The following is a 16,798-nucleotide window of genomic DNA, read 5'->3' as shown; positions in this document are numbered from 1 at the left end:
CGTTTTTGATTTCTGATTCTAGCTAGCTTTGCTGTTAACAGATTTTACATTGCATAACTTTGGGGTTAGAGAAAACCTTTAAAAAGCACCTGGGTTGGTCAGCAATAAGAAAAGTAAGATCAGGGGAAAAAATAGGAAAATACACATTGAAAGCTATAGGGAGAACTATAGAGACAATATATGCCAGGGATGGCCAAACTGCGGCTTGTGAGTTTTACAGTTAGTGTGGCTCTCGGAGCCCCCACACTCCCACATTCTCAACCTACCAGACTGTTTGGGGGAGCTCAGGGCTTCTGCCCTGTGGCAGGGGTGGGGCTAGGGGCTTCTACCCAGCAGGGAGAGGGGTTTTGGGGCATCAGCCCCATGGGAGGCACCTTCCGGGGCTTGGGGATTCATTGGGAGCAGGGCTGAAGCCCTGAGCCCCGGAAGGTGTGTCTTGTGAGGCTGAGGCCCTGAGACCTCTTGACTCTGCAGGGCAGTAGCCCCTGGCTCCATCACCCCACTGCAGGGCTGAAGCGCTGAGCCCTGGCAGGCATGCCTTAGCTCTCGAACTTTTGAAGATTGTCCTATGCAGCTCGTTTTGCCATCCCTGATATATGCCATAGATTTATATGGTCATCTTGGTTTACAGAGTGCATTGTGATTGCAGAAGGTTTAAAAAAAACCCTATGTATCACTTTACTAGAGCTTAGAGCTTTAGTACCTGGGGCAATTTTCATTCCCTGTGAAATTAATAAAATCTTACTGCAACATGTTTAGATGAGAATATAGAACTCAGTGAGAATGCTTTACATTAGAGCACAAGCACACAGTAGCTACTCACCACCCTCCAGGGTCTGTCTGTTTGTTGAGGAAAAAAGCTGGATTCAGATTCATCTGGAATAACAAGGCTTATAATTTGTTTCTTGGCCTAACATATCTCATTACATTTTGTAATGTGTCAGTCTGCTCATTTGGAGGCCCTGGCTTTTACATTATAAAGAAGCACATAAAAGATCTTTTTAAAAGATGCATTTTAGGGCTTAATATGATTACAGAAAAATAATTTCTTTTTGGCAGAGCCTGTGTTAAAATTATACATTTTGGTAGTTGATCAAATTGCCATAGTAAGGAGTTTAATATAAATCTTTATATAGTAACTGTTCCCCCGCCCCCAATTTTGTATTACATTATGTACTCTGGCACTGCTGACCTACATCTTCTCCCTGACTTTTCTTTTTGGGATTTTTCCTTTCCTTTTGCTCAGTTTTTTATTTTGTTTTGTTTGCTTGTTTGTTTTTTAAAAGCAGTGTCTAAAGAAAGTGAGAACTTCTGCCTTTATTAAAAATTGTGCACATTAATAATGGTGCATTACTGCTAAGTATAAAATATTGATTGCTCTTTCAAAGTAGTAAATAAAAAGAAATTATAATGTTTACAAGGCATAAGCGATATGATCTTCTGGACTCAAAAAGTCTGCTATAAAGAAATATGTTCTGCATAATATTATTTGTTCAATAGGTGCACTCTGTTTTCTATTTTATGTACTACTAAGATTTGTGCTGCAAAAGCCATTTTCTAGTTTTTATATTATTGAAGCAATTGTCCTGTTGTCAGGGAAGACTACAGTGCGATAAATAATTTGTGATGTATACAAAATGTTGGGTGGCAGCTTTTACACTTTCTAAAAATGGAGAAAACATTTCTCTTTCATAGCATTCACTAGAGAAGGTTTATGCATTGCTCACAATAGAAACAAAAGGCTTAATATGCATATATAATTGTTTTCAGTATATGAAGTAGAAAAATATACATGTATGAGGCATTTCTTACATGTCAGGGAATTATTCACTGCAATTTCACTGATATTAGACTCCAAGAATGTAAATGTTCAGTAAAAGGAGAGAAACAATATTTTCAGAAATAAGGTACGTTATGACTGTCTGAAAGTTTATGGAGATGAAATGGCAATTTTTGTTGATTCAAATGGGATGAGGACCATATAATTTGCTATAATATAAAATAATCCATGGCTCAGTACAATGTCATGATTTATATTGTATGTCTAGCATTGATGATAAGTTTGGCAGGTTCATTAGGTTTTTCCATAATTGCTGTTGATGTTATGATCATATTCTTTTATTAATATCTTCTTATTATGTTACATTTACTGATATCTTCCTGGGGTCACACTGATGAAAAAAGGCCAGCATCTTTAACAAGCCCTTTAACATTCCCTGATTAAATTTAACAAAAAATAATAAGACCTTGAAAAGCCCTGTGCAATATCCCAAAGACATTGCTTTTCATTTGCAAGACCAGAGTTTAGAGTAACATTAGTATCCTGCAACAGTTGACGACATTAACACCTAACCCGGACTAGGGAATTGCATTCATTGCATTGCATTAGGTTTCAATGAGGAAATCCTGAATTCTAATTTGTCAGGAGCTGATTCTCAGGTTCCATAGCATTAGTAGGTGTTTATTTGCAACTGTAAACTGGCCAGACAAGTCCCACCATTCCACAGAGAGTGTTTCCCCACAAATGTTAGCTAATTCTATGGAAACCGGTTCTAAAACAAAAATAAGGGCCGGACCAACTCAGGCAAGACCAATCTTTTAAACTCGTTCTGGAACACAGCCTCAACCAAGTCTCCTTGCTTAGCCAATTCCACTACTAGTCTCTGTTCCCTTCCCATATTACTGCCAGGGAGGAGTTTTTACAGAGGTTCCTGATGTAAAATCTGAGCTCTTTAGCCAGGAGCCCTTCCTCATTACTCCCCGTCCTTTCCATATATTTGGGCAAGAGACTTCATCCAACAGTGAATTTCCTTGGCAAGATCATCCCCTTCTGTGACAGAGATCTCAGAGGGAGGAAATCTTCATGAGGATTCCCTGGAAAAGATATCTCCCTCATCATCTTGTCAGGGAGAAAGAGGTGTCGTATTTGGTCACCTTGCAGAAAAGACCACTGGGGACATCCCCAAACCTCACACATCCAGGGATCTGTATTGATCCCCACGACATCTATGGAAAGCCAGCATCATCTGTGTAAAAATCCTCTCCCTCTCTCTGCCTGTGTATTGCTGCCCATATCTCCCATGCAATGAAACTCCACTGGAGTTGTGGTACCAGGGCCATTCCTTAGATATGGGTCCCTCTGGAATCCTAAGGAAGATGTCATTTCTCTGCAGAAAAGAAAATATAGGGCAAGGACATACTGTATTTCTTTTATTTCTTAATTGATTTCCACAGGACCAGAGGAGGGACAATTTGCATTCCCTTGGATCTGCCCCCTCAGCCAATGTAGTCTTCCTTCAAGTCTATTCAATCTCCACTCCCTTTTCCAGCGCAGACCTTCTAGAGGATCCAGAATTGGGGGAGGCAAGTGGTGCCACAGAGAAGGCTCATCTCTCTTTCGGAGGAAGGTGAGAGATATATGCATGGGGGGTCCCCGTTCATGAATAGGACTGGGAGGCATGATCTGATTTCTTGTGTGTCAGTGATCAGATAGGCCCTTTGCAGTCTACCCAATAGTATTTGAGTCTATACACATATCCTGGTACTAATCTGGCATCTGAAACAGTGATTATTTTTCCAGTTCATCTTTAAGCTTTGGTTCTGCCACTGCATAAAAATGTTTTGCACTCCCAGAAGACTAGTTGAGCGTCCAAAGAATAGTTCCGAAAAAAGTATGCTCCCTGCAGTTATAACCCTGTTATTTCCTTCTCTTAACTCCAACACAGAATACCAGTGTGCTGATAACTTACTGAATTTTATGCTGCAAAAGAAGCAACCTTTTGCTTCTAAAGATATTAATTAACTTGCAAATGTTTCTCTTGCACTGGTTCAGAGTACAAAATGGACAGGCTAATTGATAAAAAAATCAAGTTCTGATAGATTAAAAGTTTAGAGCAGCATTATCATGTTCATTAATATAAATGATACATTTGTAATAAGTGACATAACAGCTGGAGTTCTCCAAATAATATGGGGGATGTATCTATAATATTGATTACACATATGGCTTCCCAATGGGGCTAGTCGCATTAATCAAAGCAGTGCTTAGTAAACTCCTCAGTATAAGGATTATCATTTCCTTATTTAAAAATTCAGTGAAGACACCTGTAGTTGAACTTTTACAGGCTCTAATCCAGATAGATCAGCTGGCAAAGGTAGGAAATTATCCATTATATTTTACCACTAAGATGCCAATTTATTAATTTTCAGGTTCACATAAATCTCAGGGAGCTCAGCTTTAGCTATGAACTGATCCTCAGAATTGTACTTCATGAATGTAACATTTTAATGTGAGCCATAGTGGCCATACTTAAAAGTATGTAATTGCATATTCTTTCCTCTAAATTAGAAGAAAAAGGCTTTGGCTTATTTTCTTATTTTAATGAAGGCTGAGAATGAAAAACAAGGAGAGTTTGAGCTAACCAGAAAATCTTTCAGCCTTTGTTGTCTCAATATTCATCTCACATAATATATTTTGCTGTCTACTTTAAATGCTTTATTTTCAGTCCGTAAACAGATCAAGTAGTAAAACTCTGAGAGCTCTGAAATGTGCCATCTGCCCACTTCTTCCCTGCAAAATAGCTATAGATTTAGGTTCTCCACCGGGCTGAATGAGTCAGAACAAAGTTATATGGAAAACTTCTTTGTACAGTCAGTTTTCATTCAATGTTATTTGCATTACACTAATGACTAGAAGCCCCACTCAGGGACTGATGCTAGCTGTTCTATAAAAATATGTTAAAAAAATCAGCTTTTCTAATAACTGCCCAGTGGAGTTCATGGCATGGGAAGAGCTGGATTCCTCATTTCTTTGGCAGTTTAAAGGAACATTCGTTATACTACTGTGTGAAATTATAAAAAGTTCTTTTTTAAAAAAAAATAAGATATCATATGCTTGAGGGCTTGAGTGCGACTTAATCGGTACACATGGGCAAAGATTCCAAAAGTGCCTGAGTAATTTTCAAAAGTGGCTGAATTGCTTAGGGCCAGATTTACAAAGGTATTATTTAGGTGCCTAGGATGCAGATAGGTGCCTACTGGGATTTTCAAAAGTGGCTAAGTGAGATAGGTGCCTAACTATCATTAATTTTAATTGAAAGGGGAGAGGTTGTTCTAGATTTGATTTGACAAATAGGGAGGAACTGGTTGAGAATTTGAAAGTGGAAAGAAGTTTAGGAGAAAGTGATCATGAAATGGTAGAGTTCATGATTCTCAGGAATGGTAGGAGGGAAAACAGCACAATAAATATAATACATTTCAAGAAGGCAGACTTTAGCAAACTCATATTGTTGGTAGGTTAGATTCCATGGGAAGCAAATCTAATGGAAAAAAACAGTTCAAGAGAATTGGCAGTTTTTCAAAGAGACATTGTTAAGTACACCAGAGCAAACTCTCCCACTGTGTAGAAAAGTTAGGAAGTATGGCTAGAGACCACCTCATTGAACCAGGAGATCTTCAATGATCTGAAACTCAGAAAAAGAGTCCTACAAAAAGTGAAAACTAGGTCAAATTACAAAGGATGAATATAAACAAAAAATAAAAGCACGGAGGGACAAAATTAGAAAGGTCAAGGCACAAAACAAGATTAAACTAGCTAGAGACCTAAAGGGTAACAAGAAAACAGCCTATAAATCCATTAGAAGCAAGAGGAAGACCAAGGTCAGGTAGGCCCATTACTTAATGCGGAGCCGGGGGGAAGGGAAACAATAACAGAAAATGTGGAAATGGCAAAAATGTTAAATGACTTTTTTGTTTCAGTTTTCACCAGAAAGGGTAGTAGCGATCAGACGCCTAACAAAGTGAATGCCAGTGAAACCGAGGTAGGATCAGAGACTAAAATAAGGAAAGAACAAGTTAAAAATAATTTAGATAAGTTACATATCTTCAGGTCACCAGGGCCTGATGAAATACACCCTAGAATACTCAAGGAGCTGATTGAAGAGGTATCTGAGCCATTAGCGATTATGTTTGAAAAGTCATGCAAGACAAGAGATTCCAGAGGCCTGGAAAAGGGCAAATATAGTTCCCATCTATAAAAAGGGAAATAAGGACAACCTGGGGAATTACTGACTAGTCATCTTAACTTTAGTACCTGGAAATATAATGGAGCAAATGATTAAGCAATCAATGTGCAAACACCTACAAGAAGATAAGGTGATAAGTAACCGTCAGCATGGATTTGTCAAGAACAAATTGTGCCAAACCAATCTAATAACTTTATTTCACAGGGTACCAAGCCTTGTGGATGGGGGGAAGTTGTAGATATGGTATATCTTGACTTTAGTAAAGCTTTTGATACAGTCTTGCATGACCTTCTCATAAACAAACTAGGGAAATACAACCTAGATGGAGCTACTATGAGGTGGGTGAATAATTGGTTGGAAAATTGTTCCCAGAGAGTAGTTATCAGTGATTCATAGTCAAGATGGAAGGGTATATCGAGTGGGATACCACAGGGATCAGTTCTGGGTCCAATTCTGTTCAATATCTTCATCAGTGATTTAGATAATGGCATAGAGAATACACTTATAAAGTTTGTGGTCGATACCAAGCTGGGAGGTATTGTAAGTGCTTTGGAGGATAGGATTAAATTTCAAAATGATCTGGACAAACTGGAGAAATGGTCTGAAGAAAATGGGATGAAATTCAATAAGGACAAATGCAAAATGCTCCACTTAGGAAGGAACAATCCTTACAAAATGGGAAATGACTGCCTAGGAAGGAGTACTGCAGAGAGGGATCTGAGGGTCATAGTGGATCACAAGCTAACTATGAGTGAACAGTGTAACACTGTTCCAAAAAAAATAAACATAATTCTGGGAGGTATTCGCAGGAGAGTTGTAAGCAAGACATGAGAAATAATTCTTCTGCTTTACTTCATGATGATTAGGCCTCAACTGGAGTATTGTGTCCAGTTCTGGGTGCCACATTTCAGGAAAGCTGTGGACAAATTGGAAAAAGTCCAGAGAAGACATGACCTATGAGGGAAGATTGAAAAAACTGGGTTTATACAGTCTGAAGAAGAGAAGATTGAGAGGGGATATGGTAACAATTTTCATGTACATAAAAGTTTATTACAAGGAGGAGGGAGAAAATATATTCTCCTTAACTTCTGAGGATAGGACATGAAGCTATGGGCTTAAATTGCAGCAAAGGCGGTTTAGGTTGGACATTAGGAAGAACTTCCTGTCAGGGTGGTTAAGCACTAAAATAAATTGCCCAGGGATGCTGTGGAATCTCCATCATTGGAGATTTTTAAAATCAAATTAGACAAACACCTGTCAGGGATGGTTTAGATGAGTGCAGAGGACTGAACTAGATGGCCTCTTGAGGTCCCTTCCAGTCCTACGGTTCTATGATTCTATGAAAGTCAATGGGAGTTAGGTGCCCAATCTACTTAGTCACTTTTTGAAAAGCCCACTACAAACCTATATGAATCTTTAGGCGCCTGAATACCTTTGTATGCCTGGCCCTTAGTCATTTAAGAGCCTAGTAGGATTTGACTGCTAAGTCACTGTTGATAATCTTACCATTAGGCTTTTTGCTGGCCCTTTACACAGGAGTGGATAGCACTGGTTACGAATAACAAGTACGCTTACTGAAGGCACTTTAGTTAGAATAAGGGCTTGGCAGATCAGGCCCCAAGACTGATATATATCGTACTGCTGGTCTCTGTTCTATACCAGCTTCCAAACAAAAATCCTGTTTCTTTGTTCCTTTTAATTTTGAGTAGAGCACTTTAGGATACTTGTAATGTTCTGACACACACAGACACAGACTGAATAAGCAAGTTATAATGAGTAGATATGTTTGGATGATTGAATTGTGTCAAAGAAAACAGGGTTCCCATAAGTGATTACTCTACTTTGGATAAAAAAAAAGAAAATTAATAATAAATTAATAATTCTAGATTTATCTTTTGCAATTTTCATATTTTAAAGTAAACTTTAGAAATACTATCAGAGGGGTAGCTGTGTTAGTCTGGTTCTGTAAAAGCAGCAAAGAATCCTGTGGCACCTTATAGACTAACAGACGTTTTGCAGCATGAGCTTTCGGGGGTGAATACCCACTTCTTCGGATGCAAGAAATACTGACTTTTTAATATTTTTTATATTTTTTATATTACCATTTTCAGTTTTCTCTAAATAACTAAAAAACAGACTTTAAATGTAACACTATTTATTAAAACTGAATTTTCAATACTTGTCATTCAAAACAGGGAAATAACAAGTGGCATTTATAAATTAATATTTTGCAATGAAAAAATATCTCCCTCTTGCCTCATAGAAGGCTCTGATTTTCTTTTTTTTTTAAATTGATTCTCTTATCAGTGAGTTGAGTTGTTAAACATAATAAAAGCATCTGAATAAATGATATTACTTCACTGTCTGTTAAGTAACAAAAAAGTTAAATGCAGATTGACAAAAATGTTTCAGTAGTACGGGGAAGTCAGATATCATTTTGATTGTATTTGGATTTTAAGATGTTCTCATTTTTATAGGGATGTATTTTATAATGTTGATCCGAACAATTAAACACATGTAGATTACTGACACTTGCTTTAAAGGAATCAAAATTTCAATCTTCTTCAACTGTGGGATAATGGTATCAGAAAAATACATCTAACTGAGAAGGAAGGGTAGTAATGGGTAATCTAGCAGAAAAAAATGTTACCCATTTGTTGTGAGCTAATACAAAAATAAAATTCCAAGTTTTCTACTTAACATCAAGTGGATCAACTGAAAGCAATGGGACTACTTGCAGAGTAAAGTACTACTCAACATGAGGAGGGTTTCTGAATCTAGCCTTTAATATTAGAGTGGGTCAAATCATTTGTTGTGAATAATATTTGCCTGCCTTTTCTTCTATATGTGAATTTTCACAAACTGATTTCTATAAATATAGAGCCAGATCTTCTGCTTGTGTAAATCAGCAGAACTCCATCTAAATCATTTGAGCTACACCAATTTACAGCTAGCTGAGCCCATAGTCTTTATCCATAAATATTTGCTGAATAATCTCCAGAACAATTTTCAGGCACTGGGGTGTTCATAAAGTATTTGTTGGTTGTTATTCACAGTGAGTGTTTGGCTACTAAATATAGTTTCTGAACCCTGTTTTAGTAACAAACTTTTAAAACAGGAAAATGACAAGTAGCAAAATATAAAGAACAACCAAAAACATATGCTGTGCACTTTTCAGTCCCAGTTTCCCAAGAAACAATCATTAATGCCGAGAATTTATGAAACAATCAGATGTTGTAAACATCTGTTTGACATAAATTGTGAATACTGAATTACATGGAACCCCGAAACAATAGTGGAACAAAGTCAGACTTTTTATTAAATCTATTTTTTTCATCAGCTGGCTGCCTCTATTTAATATGATAAACCTATGGTCTGACTGTTATATATGAGGCAGTGTAGCCTAGTGAACAGAGCACTGAACTGGGACTAAGGAGAGAGCTGCTGCTGGCCCACTGGGTGACCATGAGCAAGCCATGCCACCAACATGTACCACAGTTTTCCTGCCTACAAAATCAGAATAATGATACTTATCTCCTTTGTAAAGTGCTTTGAGATCTATGGATGAAAAACACTACTATTAATTCTTATTGCATATATATAGTGTATGACATGCAGACAAACTTTACTATCTCTCAAACTAACCTCCCTCAGCTGAACAGATGACCACAATGGGGCTGAAGGGTCCATCTCCTTTGTTATTATATACACCAACTTTCACCTCAAAGGGAGTCAGAGGTGGCACACTTTCATCCCTATAGATGAACTTTGAAGCATCTGAGGATGTCACCATTTTTTCTTTCCACCCTCGTGTTCCATTTGGTCTGAAAGCCACAATGTATCCAAATCCTTCCCCATTCTGAAACTCTTCTGATACTGGCTAAAAAAAGGAAAGTTCAATTAACCAGCAGATATTTTAAACCTTATTACACTGGAAGCAATCACAGTGGGCAAATATAAATTGGCTTCTTAACAGAGGTGATCATGTAAAGCAGCAGTAACAGAACTGTGCTCAGTACAGCTTACCTGGTAAGGAAAGTCTTTTCTATAGGTTTTGGTGGGGCCGACTGACATCAGTGGACCAATGACAAATTACACCAGCTGAGGTTCTACCCCAGTGTATCTAAAAAGTGGCTGATTCTGCCACCCTTACTCACACTGATTAATCTGCCCTGAATCAGATGAGACTGCTCACAGAGAAAGGCATGATTCTAAGTGCCAGGATCAGTCCTTAGCAACAAATCCAACTGATTTTTAGTTACACAATTTTTGTGTGTTACCTATTAAGAATAGCTACCTTGTCTGGTGGAATTCCCCATGGAGAGGTAGGGAATATAACTGGAAATGGTAGAAATCTTTTAAAGCAAAAGAAAAATTTAAGTGCACTCACTCTGCTGTGTATAATTAAAACATATGAAGTACCTGGATGTTATTACTAATTTGGCTAATGACTTTACCTAATGTAAGAGGTTGTGATGCATAGTGTGATGTGTAGCAAACAGTAATAGGAGAAAGATACTTATAGGACATGGCGGAAACACAAGGCTAAATAAAAACAGGGTAAAGCACTGAAATCTTCTGCCTAATTTGGAGAATGCATTCTCTCCGGCTGGTGAAAGTGGCTTCATTCTGGTTTGCATTATTTGTTATGGAAATAATGGTTTCAGTTTAGGGCAAATCAACACAGAATGCCAAACTGAATACTGTGTGATAGTGGCTGGGAAGATAACCCATTGGACAGATTCTGAGGTAGAATAAATCAGCATAGATCCACTGAAGTGAATGAAACTAGGCCAATTTACATCAATTAAGACTCTGGCTCTCTGCAGGCTTTTCAGTGTTCTCGCCTACCTTCCTACCAGAAGGAAGAGTTAATGTAAAAGTAGTCTCTTTCTCACACGCTGAGTTAGCACTGCATCTTGAGCAGAATTCACAGCACATCTATTGAAGCAAGATCAACTTTAGCAGACTGAGTGAGAAGGAAAGCAAAAATGAATCAACTTTACTTTGGGGCGGCTGATCTGAATGGTAGATTCTCCAAGATGTCCTCTGCTCTCATCACATGGAAATGTGAACCTCTTTGAGACCTTAGCACACACTTAAGAAATGATATTTTGTGTTCATATCTTGATAAGATTTGCTGTAGGGAACCTCAGTACAGTACTCCTTATTTTTGCCCTCAAATAAGTCAATATGAAACAGGGTCTTTAATCAAAAAGAGTCCCTTACCTCCCATGCTATTACTAATTCATGCCGTCTTCCACTTCTGCCACTTACATTAGCTGGTGCTGTCTTTGGAACTATGAACAAAAAAGCGAAAAAAACCAGAATGTCCAAGTTATTGAAGTTTTCCCCATAGTAATACCTACCCCAGAAGACAGTAAACTGTCAAATCAGGTCAAAATAACAAAAGACAGAACACTGCAGTAAAGAGAACTTGCTTCAGTTTTCTGATTGCATTTTAGGAAATCCTGCAAAATATTTAGTCAGTTCAAACTGAATACAAACTTCTGAGAAGAGAAGAAATATTTTAGGGAACAAAGTTACTTTAAAAAACAATAACAACTGTTCTCCCCGTTATCCCACATTTTAATATGCTGTTGATTTTTAAGATTATTTTGCTGGAATTATCCTATTAATATTTGTACATGTTTGTGTGTGTTTTTAAAGAGGCAACTAGAAAAGCAAATGCCAGGAACTCTGATGTATTTTAGTGTTCAGGGAAAAGGTTGCACACAAGAATAATGATATTTGCAGTGATTTGAGGTGTTTCAATTTCTGGGAGTCCAACCTGAGACACCTTAATGGGGCCTGATTTTCGTAAAGTGCCAAGCACTCATTATTATCTCAGGTTGGACACTCAATCACAGAAGCACCCCAAATCACCAGTCCTTTTTGAAAATGTAGGCCATTACGTTTTCTTGATTTGCTTTACAGATATGTATGCATTTATAGAACTGACACAATAGCATATCTGAGAGGATGTCAAAGCTATATAGAAAAATATTACAGCTATTGTCAATATGGGCTGGGTTGCTGTATGCTTTATTTTTGGAAAATACTAGCTTTCCTTGGATCCATAAAATTTCTTCTCTCCTTTTCCACATCTACCGAAGCTCCTAAAATGACTTATGTGGCATGAATTTATGTACTGTGTGTGTGGCTTATGCCTACATTTTTTATTTGATTAAAGGCATTCTGGGATAGAAATCTTCTCTTTTCTTCCTCACACACTAATACATATATCAACTGCAGTAAGGTATTGTGAGGCATTAACCGTTAAGACCGTATTGTATGCAGTTTAGCTTATTTATTGGGTAGCATTGTGCCTTTGAACTACAAAGGGAAAAACACATTTAAATAAATGCACAGAATTCCCTCTATTTCCTGTGTTGATCATTAAGGGCTTAAGTTCAATAATAGTATGCTAGAGTTTAGATGCTGGAAGCTCACACAGACTTCAAAATTGATTTGTATGGGCTTTTGGAGCCTTTAGCAGGTTTCCATTGAAAAAAGAAGAGGGAAAAAAAAAGGCTCGATTCTGACTTAATTTCTCATTGATGTAACTCCACTGACTACATAAGAGTTATTTCTGATTTACATTGATGTAAATGAGATGACAACCAGGACATTTGTATGTCTATTTACATACTCATATATTTTTAAAATACAAGTTTTGCTGTGGTGTCTGCAGCTCTCACTTGAATGACCTGAGCAATTTCCAAGTATGAATTGCTTCTTTCCTGCTGAGGTATATTCACCTAGGAAACACACTATGTAGCTGTTCCCCCTTCAATTCCCCACTTGACCATGCTTAGTGAGGCTCTATACAGTTATTCTCTGCCAGACGCACTTAACCTACATGTGAACAGATGATCAAGTGATGCCTTGAAGCCGTATTACAAAAGAGGAGTGGAGAAGGAAAGCATTAAGGAGACAAATTGCAGCTGCTTACTGTTTTCTTTAATTGACTTGGATTGCTCATCTCTTTGGCAAACATCTGAAAACCTTCCTAGCATCATCATAAGAGTACTTATGGTATCCTTCATTTCTAGCAGTTGGCACTCAGACTCTGTATTTTTAATATTTATGATATGTTACTTCCTTGGTGTCTATGGGCACAGGGTCATTTGACAACCACGAGTGAAAAGAGCAAAATTCTCCCCTCTGATCCTTACTCTAACTTTATTATGTATCCAATAATGTCTGCCACATGGAGCATATACATTTATCAATGAAAGTTCCATTGTAAAAATGAGTGCAGTTTATGCAATAAGTATAAATGTACAATGTGGAATGGAGAGAAAAATTTTGCTGTGAAACTTAAATATCACAGTGTTCGGTAATATGATGCATGAGTTGTAGTAGTAAGATCTCAATAAACATGATTTTTATAGTCAACTGGAAGTTAAATTGCATGTTAATTAACCATCAAATCTTCTCTACAACAGAGCGTGGTGTTAAGCAAACTTAGGATCCAAATTCAAATCTTCCTAAGAATTACATCAATGGGGTTTCTTTGGTAGTATGAAAAGTGTATGCCTTGTTGACTTCGACGCCATGCTACCGATTCAGAACACTGCTCTTTTGAAATATCCAACTTGCGGGCCTTATTTGTAGTTCAACCAGAAAGGAGGACCAATGTCTTCTTTCTAGAGGATTCTTGATAATAGTCTTACAGACTGAAGCCCTACTTAAATGAATAAATGTTAAAAGAATAAACCTGTCAAAAGAATGAATCTCCTTTGCACCAAACTGTAAAATATACAGTCATACAGTGAAACTCTCTCAAATGAATAACCATTAAAAGACTAAATGTGTCAAAGAAATAAATTTCTTCTGCACTGCACCAAACCACAATATATACAGTCACAGGGGAACACTCTGAAATGAATAACCGTTAAAGGAAGAAAACTATTAAAAGAAAACATTTTTTCCAGGCATCAAGGCTGTATATTAGCAGTTTTCCACAGCAACATCACTTCTATATCACAGTATATAGTTTTATAACTGTATTTATTCACTCGTAAACTATGTTTATTGCCATATAATTAGTATCTTCCTGGTCTTCAAGATATTAATGATAAGCAGTATACACACAGAGATACTTCTGCATTAAATATTGATGTGGTGGTGTACTAACCTAGCCAGAAAGAATCAATTTCTTCCTGTAAATGACAGAGGAATAAGGGCAGGACCCTGGAGTTAAAACCTCTACATTTTAGTGTCCATTAGAGGTCAGCAACCTGGTGTTATGTGTTATTAATAAATGGGACCTCCATTAGTAGTGTTATGCCCCTTATCTGTACTACCGTTCTACTGAGTCACCAGTTTAATACTAAGAGGAAAGAGTGCAACCCACTAGAATATGAATATCACTTCCCTTTGGCTGAACATTTTTTGGGACATGCATAGGAAGATCCCATCCAAACATACCACTTGGAAAACTGACTCTTTTTCTGAAGGTGCATAATTTCTCTCTGTTGGAGGCAGTGCGTATGGTAACATTACTTTTTACACAGTTCTGAAAGTGCTGGGGATGTGGGGTGGGTTGGAATATGTGTGTCAGAGAAGTTATGATCATCTTCCAAAAGTGTTGATGTCCACACTTCAAGTTACGTGGGACAAAACACTGCAGTCCTTACATAGGCAAAACACCCAACGACTTCACTGTGAATTTGGCAAGAATAAAAACGGTGAGATTTGTCCCATGCTGATTTGGCTAAAACTAACTGTAGGCCTGGCTGGAAAAGTGGTGATTTGTTTAAAATAAAATTAAACATGATAAAAACACGCAAACACAAAAAAGCCTTTGCATCTCACAGTAGCCTAAAAAGGAAAAAAAATGCTAATATTTTTGAAAAGCCAACACTGGAGATTTAGTCTCCAACAGCTCTGTGAAGCATCTGACAGTGCTCTTAAAATATGAGGGAAGAAAGAGAAAAGGCTACATCTATATGACTGGAAAAAGGAGACGCACAAAACCTAATGAAGTATAATCGAGAATTTATGAATAACTTGTCTATACAAGCTAATTGCACTTTAAAAACAATATTGCACTTTCCTTTTAGAAAACACACACTTATACACACACACACATGCACGCACATATAGTATAAACTTTAATGAGGATTTTTTATGTGGAATGGCTGTAGGATGTGGTGGAATTAGTATAAAAAGAGACCAATTATAACAATAAACATATCTTGAATGTTGCTCAGTAAAGTGATTAGGGTACATGCCTTGGCTGCACTGCCATAATGAGCTGAAATAGATGCTGACAACAACAGACTAATTCTGGCTTCCAGAAACTGGTTATTATACAGTAGGTTTTAGCAATTAAAATAATGTTAGCGGTTCTCATCATTCGCCTAAGTCTGCTTCCAATAAAGCAAAAGGTAAAATTTCCATTGATGTCAATGGGAAGAGTGGTATTGCAAAGCACCTTTAAAAATCTCACCTACATATTTAAAATTAATGTCAGCTGAATGTTTATGAAGGTGGCACAGTATCATCAAAGTCAGCAGATTATAACCTCTTTGTGGCTGGGGTCTACCTTCCTCTTTGTCAAACATTGGGCACCATATTTTCAAAAGTGGCCACTGCTTTGGGGGTGCGTAATTGAAACACCCACACCTGGCCTTCAGACATTCCATTGCTCCACTGATTTTTATGGCAGTTGTGGTAGCTCAGATCTTCTGAAATTTAGGTCAATATGTCTCAAGCTGAGCACCTAAAAACTGAAGCATCCCCAAAACCTTAGTGTGGTCATGGCTGAAAATGCCATCCTCATGAATACTGAGGCATTAAGTAAATAAATAATAATACAATCAGTGTATGTGTTTCCCTTTTACGTATTTAAGGAACTATTAAACAACCTTCTTTCAATTATTCAAGTTATGATGTTCAAGGAGAGTAATGATCAATACATGTTTTTAACACGGTACCATGACCAATTCATGATTATTTATTTGTATTACAGTAGCACCTAAATGCCATACCCACGATCAAAACCCACCGTACTGGGAACTGTACAAACACAGAGAAGTGATCCTTGCCCTGAACACATTGCAATCTAAATAGACAAAATAGAAATAAGTATTGCTATGCTCTTATTTTTCACATGGCGAACAGTTTACATGACCAAGATCACACAGAGAATTTCTGGCAGATCCAGAGACTGAACCCAGCCAGCTCACTGCCTTACCCACAAACCCATGCTTCCTCTTCTTAATTGCTATCATCATGAAGATATTTTTTGCAAAAATATTATTTATGTAAAGGTTGAAGCACCTCATCTAAAAAAAGAGAAGATTTTGACACTGCTTCATTCCTTAGGGAAGATAAATTATTAAACTTGGTTTTAGTCCTTATGAAAATGTTTGTTCAAGGAACTTCTACGGCTTCTGTTTGTTTGTTTCTTTTACAGTGTTTATATATATATATATCTTTTAAGACTTGTACTTCCAATAAAAATTCTTTTCTTGGTTTTTGATCTCAGTTAAGAAATAAGATTTGACAAAGCTTCCTAATCCAAGGCCCAAAGTAACAACAAACTCAGCAGCTTTTTTGTCCTTGTTTTCCTTACATATATTCTTCAGTATACATCTGGAAAGCTGACAAACGTTAAATAAAAAATCTTTCCTAGCATGAAAGGCCAGCCCTCACGCTGACATTCTCCAAGGAAAACATTTCCTACCTCATCTGTGCTGGAACAGGATGTGAAAATGTGTCAGCGTCTTTGAAGAAGTAATGCACCATATTAAACTGATTGG

The 16,798-nt window shown here is 37.3% G+C and overlaps 1 protein-coding gene across 2 annotated transcripts in view; it reads right to left on the bottom strand.

Moving 5' to 3' along the window:
- CNTN5 (contactin 5) overlaps positions 1 to 16,798 on the bottom strand; it is a 965,708-nt gene that overhangs the window by 39,170 nt on the left and 909,740 nt on the right. For both annotated transcript variants that reach the window (XM_039485717.1, XM_039485709.1), the window contains 2 exons: positions 11,253 to 11,323; positions 9,669 to 9,903 (listed from right to left, as the gene is read on the bottom strand). In XM_039485717.1, the coding sequence (XP_039341651.1) occupies positions 9,669 to 9,903; positions 11,253 to 11,323 (306 nt within the window). The remainder of the gene's footprint in view (positions 1 to 9,668; positions 9,904 to 11,252; positions 11,324 to 16,798) is intronic.

This window comes from Mauremys reevesii, linkage group 1 (assembly GCF_016161935.1).
Source record: "Mauremys reevesii isolate NIE-2019 linkage group 1, ASM1616193v1, whole genome shotgun sequence".
Lineage (NCBI taxonomy): Eukaryota > Metazoa > Chordata > Testudines > Geoemydidae > Mauremys > Mauremys reevesii.
The sequence above is the reverse complement of the archived record's forward strand: the minus strand, read 5'-3'. Positions and strand labels throughout refer to the sequence as shown.